The sequence below is a fragment of the Bombina bombina genome, chromosome 4, assembly GCF_027579735.1.
Source record: "Bombina bombina isolate aBomBom1 chromosome 4, aBomBom1.pri, whole genome shotgun sequence".
NCBI lineage: Eukaryota > Metazoa > Chordata > Amphibia > Anura > Bombinatoridae > Bombina > Bombina bombina.
This window is the reverse complement of record NC_069502.1, coordinates 580985518-580998800: the sequence shown is the minus strand read 5'-3', so window position 1 is coordinate 580998800 and position 13283 is coordinate 580985518. Positions and strand designations below refer to the sequence as shown.

General features: G+C 37.2%; 1 protein-coding gene across 1 annotated transcript in view; it reads left to right on the top strand.

The window, feature by feature from the left end:
• Positions 1-12820, top strand: part of GPR63 (G protein-coupled receptor 63) — a 137736-nt gene extending 124916 nt beyond the window's left edge. Inside the window, exon 3 of the mRNA XM_053710558.1 lies at positions 11113-12820. Coding sequence (XP_053566533.1) covers positions 11248-12507 — 1260 coding nt within the window. The 5' untranslated portion in view covers positions 11113-11247 and the 3' untranslated portion in view covers positions 12508-12820. The remainder of the gene's footprint in view (positions 1-11112) is intronic.
• The last annotated feature ends 463 nt before the right edge of the window (positions 12821-13283 follow it).

Sequence of the window (13283 nt, the reverse complement as noted above, 5' to 3'; positions counted from 1 at the left end):
GCTGCTTTTGCTTGTTTGTACTTTGCTTCTCCCCTGCCCAATTTCGCTATGAATGTTGTGGGCATGCCGTGGGGCTTGCAAAGTTGCGCTGCTAGCCTAAACCTGCCTGCCTATCTGTGCTCACTGCTCAGTGACATGTGGAGCAGTGGAGTCACTCACTGCTGTGCTGTCTCTCTAAACGGGAACTGGCAAATCATGAGGGGATGCCTGGCACCTGACCGCATGACTGTTTGACACTGTCTTTAAAGTGAAGGAGCCACGTATGATGCCCACCAGACCGTTACGGTACACTAAGTACACAGGCGGGCGGGGGGTCTGGGGGTGGGCAGAGTGCAGAGTTGATTGGCCATAAGAAGCGGTAGGCACGCGGCCCGGGGCTGTGCACTGACAGACTTGGAACAGAGTCAGAGAGCAGAATTTTCATAGTTTGCACCTAAAACTTTTCTTTAGTGATTTATTTTAGAGTGCTCTGTTTATCTTTCATTTGATGCTCTGCTGAGCCAGGGAGCAGCTCTAGGCATGAGCTTTATAATTAATGCAGTGCAGTTTACATATTTTGTATGTGTGTGTCTGAGTTTTTGTGTGTGTGTGTCTCAGTGTTTTTGTGTGTGTGTTTTTGTGTGTGTGTCTGAGTGTGTTTCCGAGTGTTTGTGTGTGCATCTGAGTATGTTTTAAGTGTGTCTGAGTGTTTGTATGTGTGTTTGCCTGTGTTTTGTGTGTGTCTGCTTTCTGGGGGGGGGGGTGACACCATAAATTACTGCACCGGGTGACACCAACCCTAGTGACGCCACTGAATTCACCCACCAATAAACAAGTGCTGTCCAGTGTCTGAACCAAAAATAGCGTAGATGCATTTTTCAAATAAAGATAGCAAGAGAACGAAGAAAAATTGATACAAGGTGTAAATTAGAAATTTGCCTAAAATGGTATGCTCTATCTGAATTACAAAAGAAAAAAATTGGGTTCAGTGTCCCTTTAACTGTTTGATACAATTTATCATCAGATAATATTAAAAAAAATATATATATATATATATATATATTTTTTTTTTTAATAATTTTACAAATTTGCTTGTATTGACCTCTCTTTCCTCAGTCCTCTGTAAATCTTCCCTAATCTGGTTAATTATTCCTTAAATTAGTCATTTGTTCTTGTAATAGATTTTTTTTTTTCAGAGATAAAGACACTATCAGTTTTGACTTAAATATTGATGTTTAAGAAAATATTCTGAACTAAGTTAGTAATGTTTGTGTATACCTTACTGAACCAGTAAGCCATTGTTTACTTATTTGTTGTCTCGTATGGTAACTATGGTTATCATAATGAGCAATGTAAACTATTTAAAACTTTACTAAGTTAAAAAATGCTCTAGACTTGGGGGCAACTGTTGCTGGTTGTGAATTTCTGGTAATGTCAAAGCCTGCTTTTAAATATAACAGGAAGGGAAGTATCATGGAACTCATGTTTTTATAACCTGCACTGTCCCATTTTTAAAGTTGTAATAATAGCAAACTTATAACACCAATTAGAAATTTATAAAATATTTGTTTTCTTAAAAATTGTAAGTACGTTTTAGGGTATGAAAAAGTGTAAGATTGTATTAGAAAAATGTTAAAATGTGCAGCATCAATAACCATGGGTGAAATGGCTGCAGTTTGTGGCTTCTCTTGTAGGTTTTTGAGGTTCCTCCTCTTGAAGCATGCAATAAACTAGCTACACACAAATCTCAAAAAGGAAGTCCTCATGGCACACAAAAGCAAAAGGGATTAAGTTCACTTCCAAAAAAGTCTCCTAGAAGGTAACAGGACCTATATGGAAAACTGTGGGGTGCTGCAGGGGATAACATTGTAGCGCATGGTAATGTTAAAATTCTGTGTTTTAAAGTGGGTTGAAATGTAGTTTTATTACACTTTACCTTTTATTCTCCTCAAGTTCTCTATTAGCTTTTCTGTCTCATACTCTTACACTGACATATTCATGCATGGTGGTGCATACTGCTCTTGCTTGTTTTGAGTAGTCTGAAACTACACAGTGCTTCCTACTCATACATAATTCAACCAAAAATAAAGGGACGCCTTATGTGCATATTAATCGTTCATACAATTATATGAGATATAGTCAAATGTCAGGGTACTCACATTTAGCAATAGCACCTCGGCTGTTTAATTTGATGCCTGATAAAACGGTTGAGTTTGTAAGCCGAGAATCGCGTTGCATCATTGGGGTGTATGTTGTAAACCCCTTAGCACAAACTGCTTTGTTTTGAAACATTTTTATTAAAAACATTTCTTTCATGTAATTAGCAAGAGTCCATGAGCTAGTGACGTATGGGATATACATTCCTACCAGGAGGGGCAAAGTTTCCCAAACCTCAAAATGCCTACAAATACACCCCTCACCACACCCACAATTCAGTTTTACAAACTTTGCCTCCGATGGAGGTGGTGAAGTAAGTTTGTGCTAGATTCTACGTTAGGAATGAAGCTTCGGTTGATCAGATTTGCAAAGCAGCAACTTGGTCCTCTTTGCATACTTTTACTAAATTCTACCATTTTGATGTATTTTCTTCTTCTGAAGCAGTTTTTGGTAGAAAAGTACTTCAGGCAGCGGTTTCAGTTTGAATCTTCTGCTTATGTTTTTCGTTAAACTTTATTTTGGGTGTGGATTATTTTCAGCAGGAATTGGCTGTCTTTATTTTATCCCTCCCTCTCTAGTGACTCTTGTGTGGAAAGATCCACATCTTGGGTAATCATTATCCCATACGTCACTAGCTCATGGACTCTTGCTAATTACATGAAAGAAAACATAATTTATGTAAGAATTTACCTGATAAATTCATTTCTTTCATATTAGCAAGAGTCCATGAGGCCCGCCCTTTTTTTGTGGTGGTTATGATTTTGTATAAAGCACAATTATTCCAATTCCTTATTTTATATGCTTTCGCACTTTTTTATCACCCCACTTCTTGGCTATTCGTTAAACTGAATTGTGGGTGTGGTGAGGGGTGTATTTGTAGGCATTTTGAGGTTTGGGAAACTTTGCCCCTCCTGGTAGGAATGTATATCCCATACGTCACTAGCTCATGGACTCTTGCTAATATGAAAGAAATGAATTTATCAGGTAAGTTCTTACATAAATTATGTTTTTTATTATACTATGAGCAGTGTGATATTTACTACTAGCAGCCTATGACCAATCAATACTTTTGGAAGAATTTCCTTATTGTTCCTGCTTGCCGGGAGTGGGTGAGCTGTGCCACCTTAATCATTCGGCTTGAATCTACTAGCACATAAGGGTACTATTGCTAAATGTGAGTACCCTGACATTTTGAATATATCTCATAATTTATGACCGATTTGATATGCACCTTAAGCACCCCTCTATTTTGTTTGAATCTTCCAGAAAACTGCCCAGCAAGGTGTAAAGAGGAGAGCAGCCATCTATGATCGTGGGACAATGTTGTGTCCAATACTGGACTATGTTTGAATCTTTGGGTCATGATTCTTTGATTATAATTGTTTTATCATATTTACTATAAGAACTGCTTGTATTACCTTTGCAGTTTTTTGTTTGTCAAGCGCCCCCTATTGTTTGCTATTTTTGTAGCTGATTTAGCTACTAATGCATAAACCTTTTGCTTGCAAGTGTCCGCACTATTTCTTTCCTATATGGGTGACGGTAGTGCTGGCTGCAGCTCTCCTCAACTTGAAAAATGTGTTTTTAATGCGCAGATGAAGAAAGAAGAATTTCAAAATAGCCACTGCAAAGTTCCGCCACTACCTGACCATGATCAGCAGTTGTATAAATTATTTTACCTGTTGTGCAACCCCTTTTAAGCAGATACTGTTCAATGCAGAGTATAAAAAAGAAATAGCTCTTAGTAATAAGCTATTTAACACAATAGACTCTAAACACTACTCACCTGGTGTCCTAAACTGCAAATAACTCTAAGCCTATGTCCCTCGACTGCAAATAAACATGATGGTTGACCCAGCCCTCAACACAAGCTGTCCAACTGCATTGCGCCCTAGCACCCGCAGGACCTATGACTTCCCCCACAGCAACACCCCCTCGCCTTCTAACTAATTTACTGCATACCCGGTCTCCCGAAAACCTCCAAACACATAATCTCCCTATTTACGTAAAAGTCCTTAATGGTAAAAAGAAATAACTAAAAACTTAGTAACAAGATGCTATTTTAGTCAGCAGTTGCATAGACCAGTAAGGTACATTCCTATATAAAAAGGAATATAAAGTAACCTAATGAAAATGTCATTTTGCTTCTTTTTTAAATCATTGGCAAAACAAACCCCTACCTTGAATATGCAGTACAATCATGCACACCAGTTTGTAACTTTTTTTTTTTTTTTAGAGAAATCTGTCGTCTTACCTGGTGTGTTTTTAGACTCTTCAAGATCAGTATTTTTGTTTATTGCATACTAGTTATATTTTGTGCATTTAAAGGACTATTAAAATACACTAGAATTGCATAGGGTTATTTTATGAGTAGAAGGGTATTTCATGCTCTCGCTTGCGCTTTAACTCGGCTAGAAGGAAGATTTTTGCATGCTTCGGATAGCATGCGTATTAAAAGTTTAAAGTAAAATGTTTTTACACAAGTTCTAACCTAACAAGTGCAAAAAGCCAAAATTTAGAATATCGCGACCACATTAACATATTCCTGCATAGACCTCAATTAGAGCGAAAAGGGCAAAAAAATATCCCCCCAAATTTAACCATGTGCGCTAACCCAACATGAAATCTAAATATGTCACACAGAAAAATATGCTCTATTTATTCATAAATAAATCTATATATATCTGATGTTTTTTGTAAAATATCTCTCTCTCTCTCTCCAATGCATATTTATATATAAATATATATATGTGTGTATATGTCTGTAAATCCATATATACATAAATAAATCTGTATACACACACACACACACATATATATAAATATTTAGACATGTGTATGTATATATCTCTGTTAAAACCTTTTGCAGAGACCTCATATCTTTGAGCCCTTAAAACTTTTTTATGCAATATTTTATTTTAAATGCAATTTAGATGTGTTTTGTGAAACTTCTTTGTCGAGCGTAACAGTTAACCAGAGCTCTTAAGTCGCAATAACTTGACGCACGTTAAATTTAATTGCAAACAAGTTTATTTTAAACCTGTAATACGGGTACTACTTCCGATGCGTGCAAAGAGCCGTGATAAACCCCTTTTCACTTGTGTGCGTAACAGGGTTGCCACCTTTTCCTGAAAAAAATACCGGTCAAGGGTGAGGGCAGAGCCACAAAAGTGTGGGGTCTCAAAAGGGCGGAGTCATAAAAGCGTGAAGCCACAAAGAGATCGTACAAAACAAATCTCATTGTGAAAAGATTTCAGATAACTTTTATTTAAATTGTGTTTTAAATACAAAGCAGCATGTACATTTGAACTAAATATGACCAAACATAACCATGAAAAAAATGTACTAATGCAGCTCCCTCCCTGCCCTCTAATGCTCTGGCTTTACCTCTGCAATTCGCTACCCTCGCTGTCCTAGCGACCACAGACACAGCTGTCGGGGCGCCATATTGTTTTCCCATCTCCTAGGCAACATCACCTGCCCGAACTCTGACATGACCCCTCCCCCATGCATGAACACACAGTCACTAAGACTGCGAGGTCACCGGCAAGTCTTTCCTCCAGCGTTACCAAGTCACAGTCACACCCATTATTTAGAATGCTAATATAAAGTCGGTTTAATACTAGTAGTAGTATGGGAGCAATATGTAACTATGGATTCAAACATGGATTTTTTTTGACCGCATAGCCGCCCGCACACCTTACAGTGAGGGAACATTAGATAGAATTTTAAAAAAGCGGCTTTTGCATTGCTGGTATTTTACCAATACTGGCACCGGCTCCTAATCGCCAATTACCGGCTATGCCTGTAAAATACTGGCTGGGTGGTAACCCTAGTAATAGTTAGCTTGCCATTCAAAATCTAGCCCATAATCCGCAAATGCTTAATAAAATGACAATGCAAAAGCACTTAGTAAGTAGTAGATTATTTTTTTTCCTGGCAAATTTCAAAGTTATATTTTCCTTCCCACTGCCATGTGACAGCCATCAGCTAATCACAAAATGCATATATGTATATACTGTGAATGCTTGTACATGCTCAGTAGTAGCTGGTGCTTCAGAAAGTGTGCATAAAAAATATTGTGCACATTTTGATAATGAAAGTGAATTGAAAAGCTGTTTACAATTGCATGCTCAATGAATCATGAAAGTTTATTTTTAACTGTATGCCTTTTTGCAGTTTTTTTGTGGATTTTGTATTGCACTGTATATTTGCCTTTATTGTTCAATAGAAGGTTTTGAGATTTCTTGTGTTCTGTCTTCATTTTCTTTGTTTTAGGCTTTTATATGTATTTGTCTTTTATGCATGTCTGACTTAGTATTCACTGTATTCTCATTTTACTTTTTGCTGTTTTTTTTTTTTTTTTTTTAACAAAGTGAGGCTTATTTTAACCTATTGATTAAATAGTTGCCTGGAACTTCGAAATTTTTGCCCTGATGGCGAAAATGGGCAATTTCAATGCTTTTGCCATTTTCTTATAGCTCAACAACCTTTTGCCACACATCACAGCTATATTCCTTGGTCTTACCCATTGTTATGAATGGCTAAGGGAATTTGGCCTATGTGTTTCCTCATATTTATACCCCATTTGAAACAGGAAGTCATAGTTGAACAATTTCCTGTACTTAGTCACCCATGTGTGCTAAAAAAGTTAAAATATCAATAGGAATATAATTCAAATATATTTTTCTCAAATGATTTCATAGGGGTGCCAATAATTGCGCTACACATACAGTTGTTCTCATAAGTTTACATACACTGGCAGAATTTATGATTTCTTGGCCATTTTTCAGAGAATATGAATGATAACACAAAAACTTTGCTTTCACTCATGGTTAGTGTTTGGCTGAAGCCATGTATTATCAATCAACTGTTTTGACGCTTTTTAAATCATAATGACAACAAAAACTACCCAAATGACCCTAATCAAAAGTTTACATATCCTAGCGATTTTGGCCTGATAACATGCACACAAGTTGACACAAAGGGGTTTGAATGGCTATTAAAGGTAACCATCCTCACCTGTCATCTGTTTGCTTTTAATTAGTGTGTGTGTATATAAAAGGTCAATGAGTTTCTGAACTCCTGACAGACCCTTGCATCTTTCATCCAGTGCTGCACTGACGATTCTGGATTCTGAGTCATGGGGAAAGCAAAAGAATTGTCAAAGGATCTGCGGGAAAAGGTAGTTGAACTGTATAAAACCGGAAAGGGATATAAAAAGATATCCAAGTAATTGAGAATGCAAATCAGCAGTGTTCAAACTGTAATAAAGAAGTGGAAAATGAGGGGTTCTGTTGAAACCAAACCACAGTCAGGTAGACCAACTAAAATTTCAGCCACAACTGTCATGAAAATTGTTCGGGATGCAAAGACAAACCCACAAATAACTTCAGGTGAAATACAGGACATGTGGTGTGGCTGTTTCAAGATGCACAATAAGGAGGCACTTGAAGAAAGATGGGCTGCATGGTCGAGTCACCAGAAGAAAGCCATTACTACGCAAATGCCACAAAGTATCCCACTTAAAATCGCCAAACAGCACAGAGACAAGCTTCAAACCCTCTGGCACAAAGTCATTTGGAGTGATGAGACCATAATTGAGCTTTTTGGCCACAACCATAAAGGCTGCATTTGTAGAGGAGTCAACAAGGCCTATGATTAAAGGTACATCATTTCTACTGTGAAACATGGAGGTGGATCGCTGATGTTTTGGGGATGTGTGAGCTACAAAGGCACAGGAAATTTGGTCAGAATTGATGACAAGATGAATGCAGTATGTTATCAAACAGAACACCTCATTTTCCACTTCTTGATTAGAATTTGAACACTGCTGATTTGCATTCTCAATTCCTTGGATATCTTTTTATATCCCTTTCCTGTTGTATACAGTTCAACTACCTTTTTTCCCACAGATCCTTTAACAATTCTTTTTCTTTCCCCATGACTCAGAATCCAGAAACATCAGTGAAGCACTGAATGAAAGATGCAAGGGTCTGTCAGGAGTCCAGAAACTCATTGACCTTTTATACACACACAATAATTACAAGCATACGGATGACAGGTGAGGATGGTTACCTTTAATAGCCATTCAAACCCCTTTGTGTCAACTTGTGTGCATGTTATCAGGCCAAAATCACCAGGGTATGTAAACTTTTGATCAGGGTCATTTGGGTAGTTTCTGTTGTCATTATGATTTAAAAAGAGTTGATTGATAATAAATGGCTTCAGCCAAACACTAACCATGAGTGAAAGAAAAGTTTTTGTGTTATTCATATTCTCTGAAAAATGGCCAATAAATCATGAATTCTGCCAGGGTATGTAAACTTATGAGCACAACTGTATATTTAACAAAGATTTTTTTATTTTATATTTTGGATAAACCTGTGTTGGTTTCCAATTGTTTTAAATCCATGAGAGCAGAGTACTCTTGTGCATTTTTTGTACAAAAGGTTAAACAATAAAGACTTTCACAGCCTTCTTTGCTCATATTTAGCAAGGGTACCAATATTAGTGGAAGGCACTGTGTATATGTGTGACCTTCAAAACACAAAAAAGCCTTTTTCAGATGTCAGAGGCATGTGTTTCCTTAAAATCCAACTTCAGTAAATAAACTTTTTAAACTATTTTGAACATATTTGTCAAGCGCTGCATAGGAAAAGCATTATTTTGCAGCTGTTATGCCCTTTCCTATGTTTGACAACCTACATGAATTTATCAAATCACAGGACTGTAGGTTTGTGTACACCACAGTTTTCATCTGCAGCCCTTAGGGATCACATACTGTCAGTAGGGTATGTATTTCCCTAAACACAAGTGAACAATAACAAGTAAAGCTATTTTGATAGTCTTATCTGCATTCACACAGCTATTTCATTAAAATCTTGTATGTGAAATCATATATATGATTTTTATTCTTTAGTTTGTCTCCTTCATAATATTTAGAACATTCTTACTTTGTGCAGCTCTGGAAGTTGATGTTTTGTGGAACAAACTAAAAATTATATAGGGCCAGATTACAAGTGGCGTGCTAAATTACTTTTTTTTTTTTTTTTTTTGCTTGAGCTCAAAGTAAGAATGTATTGCAGCTGGGTTAGCAAGCATATTACAAAAAAACACACAAAGAAAGTCCAGCACTCACAAGTTCTCAGCTAAGATTAAAAGCAAAAATGGAAGGGTTTGTTACCGCATCTGGCCAAATTGGACAAGCCCAGGTACCATGTCAAGGTCCCTAAAGCAGCCAAACAATGCAAGCTCTCAATCCAACAAACTGGGAACAAGCGAAGGGTGCGCAGGCTTATGTAATTACCCTAGACATATAGAAAAAACGGAAGGGGACTGCACACTCAGACTGCACTGGGTACACATCCCATGTCCCTGCTGCATGCTCAGCCCTGGGTGCTCAATGGCACTCACAGGAAGCTGTGCTGTCCCCAGAGTCACATGCAGTTAACCCCAGACAGGTTTGGGTGCAAGGCCCATAGGAAAAATTACAAAATGAGTAAAAAGTTAAGTGCGCAAGTGAAAGTTATTGATACCCATATATCTAATATGAATATGTGTGTGTATGTATAAATCAACACAAATTGCGTTTTCGTTAACATCCAAACATTACGTGTGCAATATGGCTAATAAACCAAACTTCCCAGAAATATCTGGTAGAGCCATTGTACTCACAATTGAAGCAGCACTCTGATGCAGACTGGGGAATCTCAGTGTCCCAGCTCACTGACAACCGGCACCGAATCAGCAACCCACTGCTCCTCCAGACTATACGTATGAAAGTCTCACTCGTGCACCATCAAGGATTAAAAACATTTATTAAAATGTAACAACATAATAAAAATCAGAGGTAATATAATATTCCCTTTTAATAAGTGTAGCACTACTATCACAGGAGCGAGCTGCACTTAGTGCTATGGCGCGGTCAGGCCGGGCTGTGACTATACAGCTGGCCCGATGCGCTGACTGAATATTACAGACCCGCTCAGCAGAGAGCAGAGAGCGGGTCTGTAAAAGCGCCATAATTTTTACATATTCAAAGGTAAAAAAGGCGTTTAGAACTATAGCACTTAAATAATGTTATATAATTCTGCACTATGTGCAGAATTATATAACATTATTTTTTAAGGTTTACTGTCCCTTTAAAGCTGTTTTTATAGGCGCCACTTGTAATCTGCCCAATTGGGTCTAGATTTAAATGGTTACTGGCTTCCACAGTGAACAGGATGTTTTCCCTTCTTGGTCACATTCAGCTTCTAATAAAAGATTACAGCAAACTGCTTTGGTTGTTTGTGAAAATGCACAAGAAAGTAGAGTAGAATAAAAAATGTTTCTCTTGTTTCTTTCAGGGATTTTGGAAGGTGTATAACAATATCTGAACAAGCATGAATTAAGCAAGATATCCAGGTGTTACGAGTACATTAGATAAGGGTAATCTTTTAATATTTTAGATCATTACATTCCCAACATCAAAAGCATCAAATCCGCCCTTCAAACCCACCACCTAACCTCATTGGTTTATTGCTCATCCAAAACCAATTCTCCTGGTACTCAACTTACATCATTGTAAGCCCTATAGGGAACAGGGCTGGGTAATCCTTCTATGTCAGTCAGACTTCCACACTTTACTACATATCTTCTTGAATTATTAGGTTACGTTTTTAAGCCTCAACTGAGGCAAGTTTGGGACAAGTTAGTGATATATTTTGTAGTGTTTGTCATTATTTGTGTTTATAGTTATGACAGTGTTTAAAACTATCTGCATTTATACTTATGTATAGATCTCTGCATTTGTCTAATTGTGAGCATAAGCACAGAGCAGCAGAACCTAGCTGAGCCTTTCAAATCTTATAGTATTATGTTTCTGCTCATGCTCCTAGGAGGTAGTTAAGTTAGTTGCTATTTTATTTTTACAAATAAAATTGTAAGAAATTGTATTTGCTGTATTAAACTATTTATTTATTTTTCTTTCAGATCAAAACAAATGAACCAGAAAGTAAATATGGATATATTTTCAGATCTGCATTATAAACTGATTTTTAGCCATGGAACATGAAACTTCCCAGTACATGCTGAGAGACAGCGAGAAAATTCCAGGTCTTTGCAGTTATGGTCTTTTCAGCAATGCTTACACCTGCCCATCCTGTTACATCTTCTAATGCTCACATTGTCTACGAGAATGGCTACTTAAGCCTAACCACTCCTCAGCCTTTATTTCGAGGAAGCTTGGATCTCCCACCAAAATACAATCCAGTTGCCATGACCACAACTGAGCTTACTACTTTACAAGTGAACACGTCTACAAGTCATCCAACAAAAGATGTGACCGAGACCTTGAGCTTACCCCTGCAGATCATTCTTTCTGCAATCATGATAGTTATACTTTTATTGTCCTTTTTGGGAAACTTTGTGGTATGTCTAATGGTTTACCAAAAAGCCGCTATGCGTTCTGCTATTAACATTTTGCTAGCAAGCCTGGCATGTGCTGACATGTTCCTTTCTATATTGAACATGCCTTTTGCTTTGATAACCATTATCACTTCAGAGTGGATATTTGGGGATGTCTTCTGCAGAGTATCTGCCATGTTCTTCTGGTTGTTTGTAATACAAGGTGTTGCTATCTTGCTTATTATCAGCATAGACAGATTTCTCATCATTGTGCTTAAACAAGACAAATTAAATCCTTACCGTGCAAAGATACTCATCGTTATTTCATGGGCATCATCTTTTTGTATAGCTTTTCCTCTTGCTGTTGGAAACCCACGCTTACAAGTACCATCTAGAGCACCCCAATGTGTCTTTGGATACACCACAAATACTGGATACCAGGCTTATGTGATATTAGTTGTATTAATTGTTTTTTTCATCCCTTTTATGGTGATGCTTTATGCCTTTATGGGCATATTGAACACAATGCGCCATAATGCTGTTCGTATACATAGCCATCCGGACAGCATATGTCTCAGTCAGGCAAGCAAGTTAGGTCTTATGAGCCTTCAGAAGCCTTTTCAAATGAATATTGATATCAGCTTTAAAACCCGTGCCTTCACTACCATTTTAGTTTTGTTTATTGTCTTCATAATCTGCTGGGCACCTTTCACGACTTACAGCCTTGTTGCAACATTTAACAGTCAATTCTACAACAAGCACAATTTCTTTGAGATAAGTACGTGGCTGCTTTGGCTGTGCTACCTCAAATCTGCACTAAACCCACTAATCTACTACTGGAGGATAAAGAAATTCCGAGATGCTTGCTTAGATCTCATGCCCAAGTACTTTAAGTTTTTACCACAGTTACCTGGTCACACAAGGAGACGCATCCGGCCCAGTGCCATATATGTTTGTGGAGAACATAGATCTGTAGTGTAAGAAATATTTGACATTGACTGACTGCCATGAATCTTATGTACATACTATGTTAAGAAAGTGATGAATACATTTTCTGCCAGAAAGCAATGTAAATTCAAACATGTTACCTCTGGGATTTATGGTAAATCCATTTATAAGGAGAACTTTGTCAGGTTTATGCTTACCAAGCCTGTAGTATCTATAAATGTTACAGGTATTTTGTATGCTGCTAAAATTGGTGGATGTGTCTTCTCCTGAAACAAATGTTGCTGCTTTTTGCTGTAATAGTTGAGCCAAAAATGTTCTGTAGATCAGAGATAAAGGATAAATCTTATTTTATTTTATGTTTGTTTTTTTGGCAAAATCTCTTTTACTATTGATGGTGTGTTTAAAGCTGTAAAATATGTATATGTTAAATACTATTGTTGGTGGAGTGAAGGAGAGATCAGAATTCCACTTAAGTGGGTTGAAGTTCTTCGACCCCCTCACCCCCACGTTAATACAGGGTGGGTTATAATGTCTGTGCACTTTATCAGAGTTTATATAAAGCTTTTATCTTTATGTTTTGGTGGTTTAGAAATGCTAATTTTAATACAGAATATGCTACCTTTTTATACTTAAATGTTATAAAAAATGTATAGAAGTTGAGGGGAAAAGATGCAATTATTGAAAAGGTTACAATCAGGACTTCAGTTATATCAAAATACAACTTTGTTACTTGAATAATTGAAATACAATTAGACTGAACACTCAGATATACAAAGGTAAAGAGACATTAGACACAAAATTGAATTGTA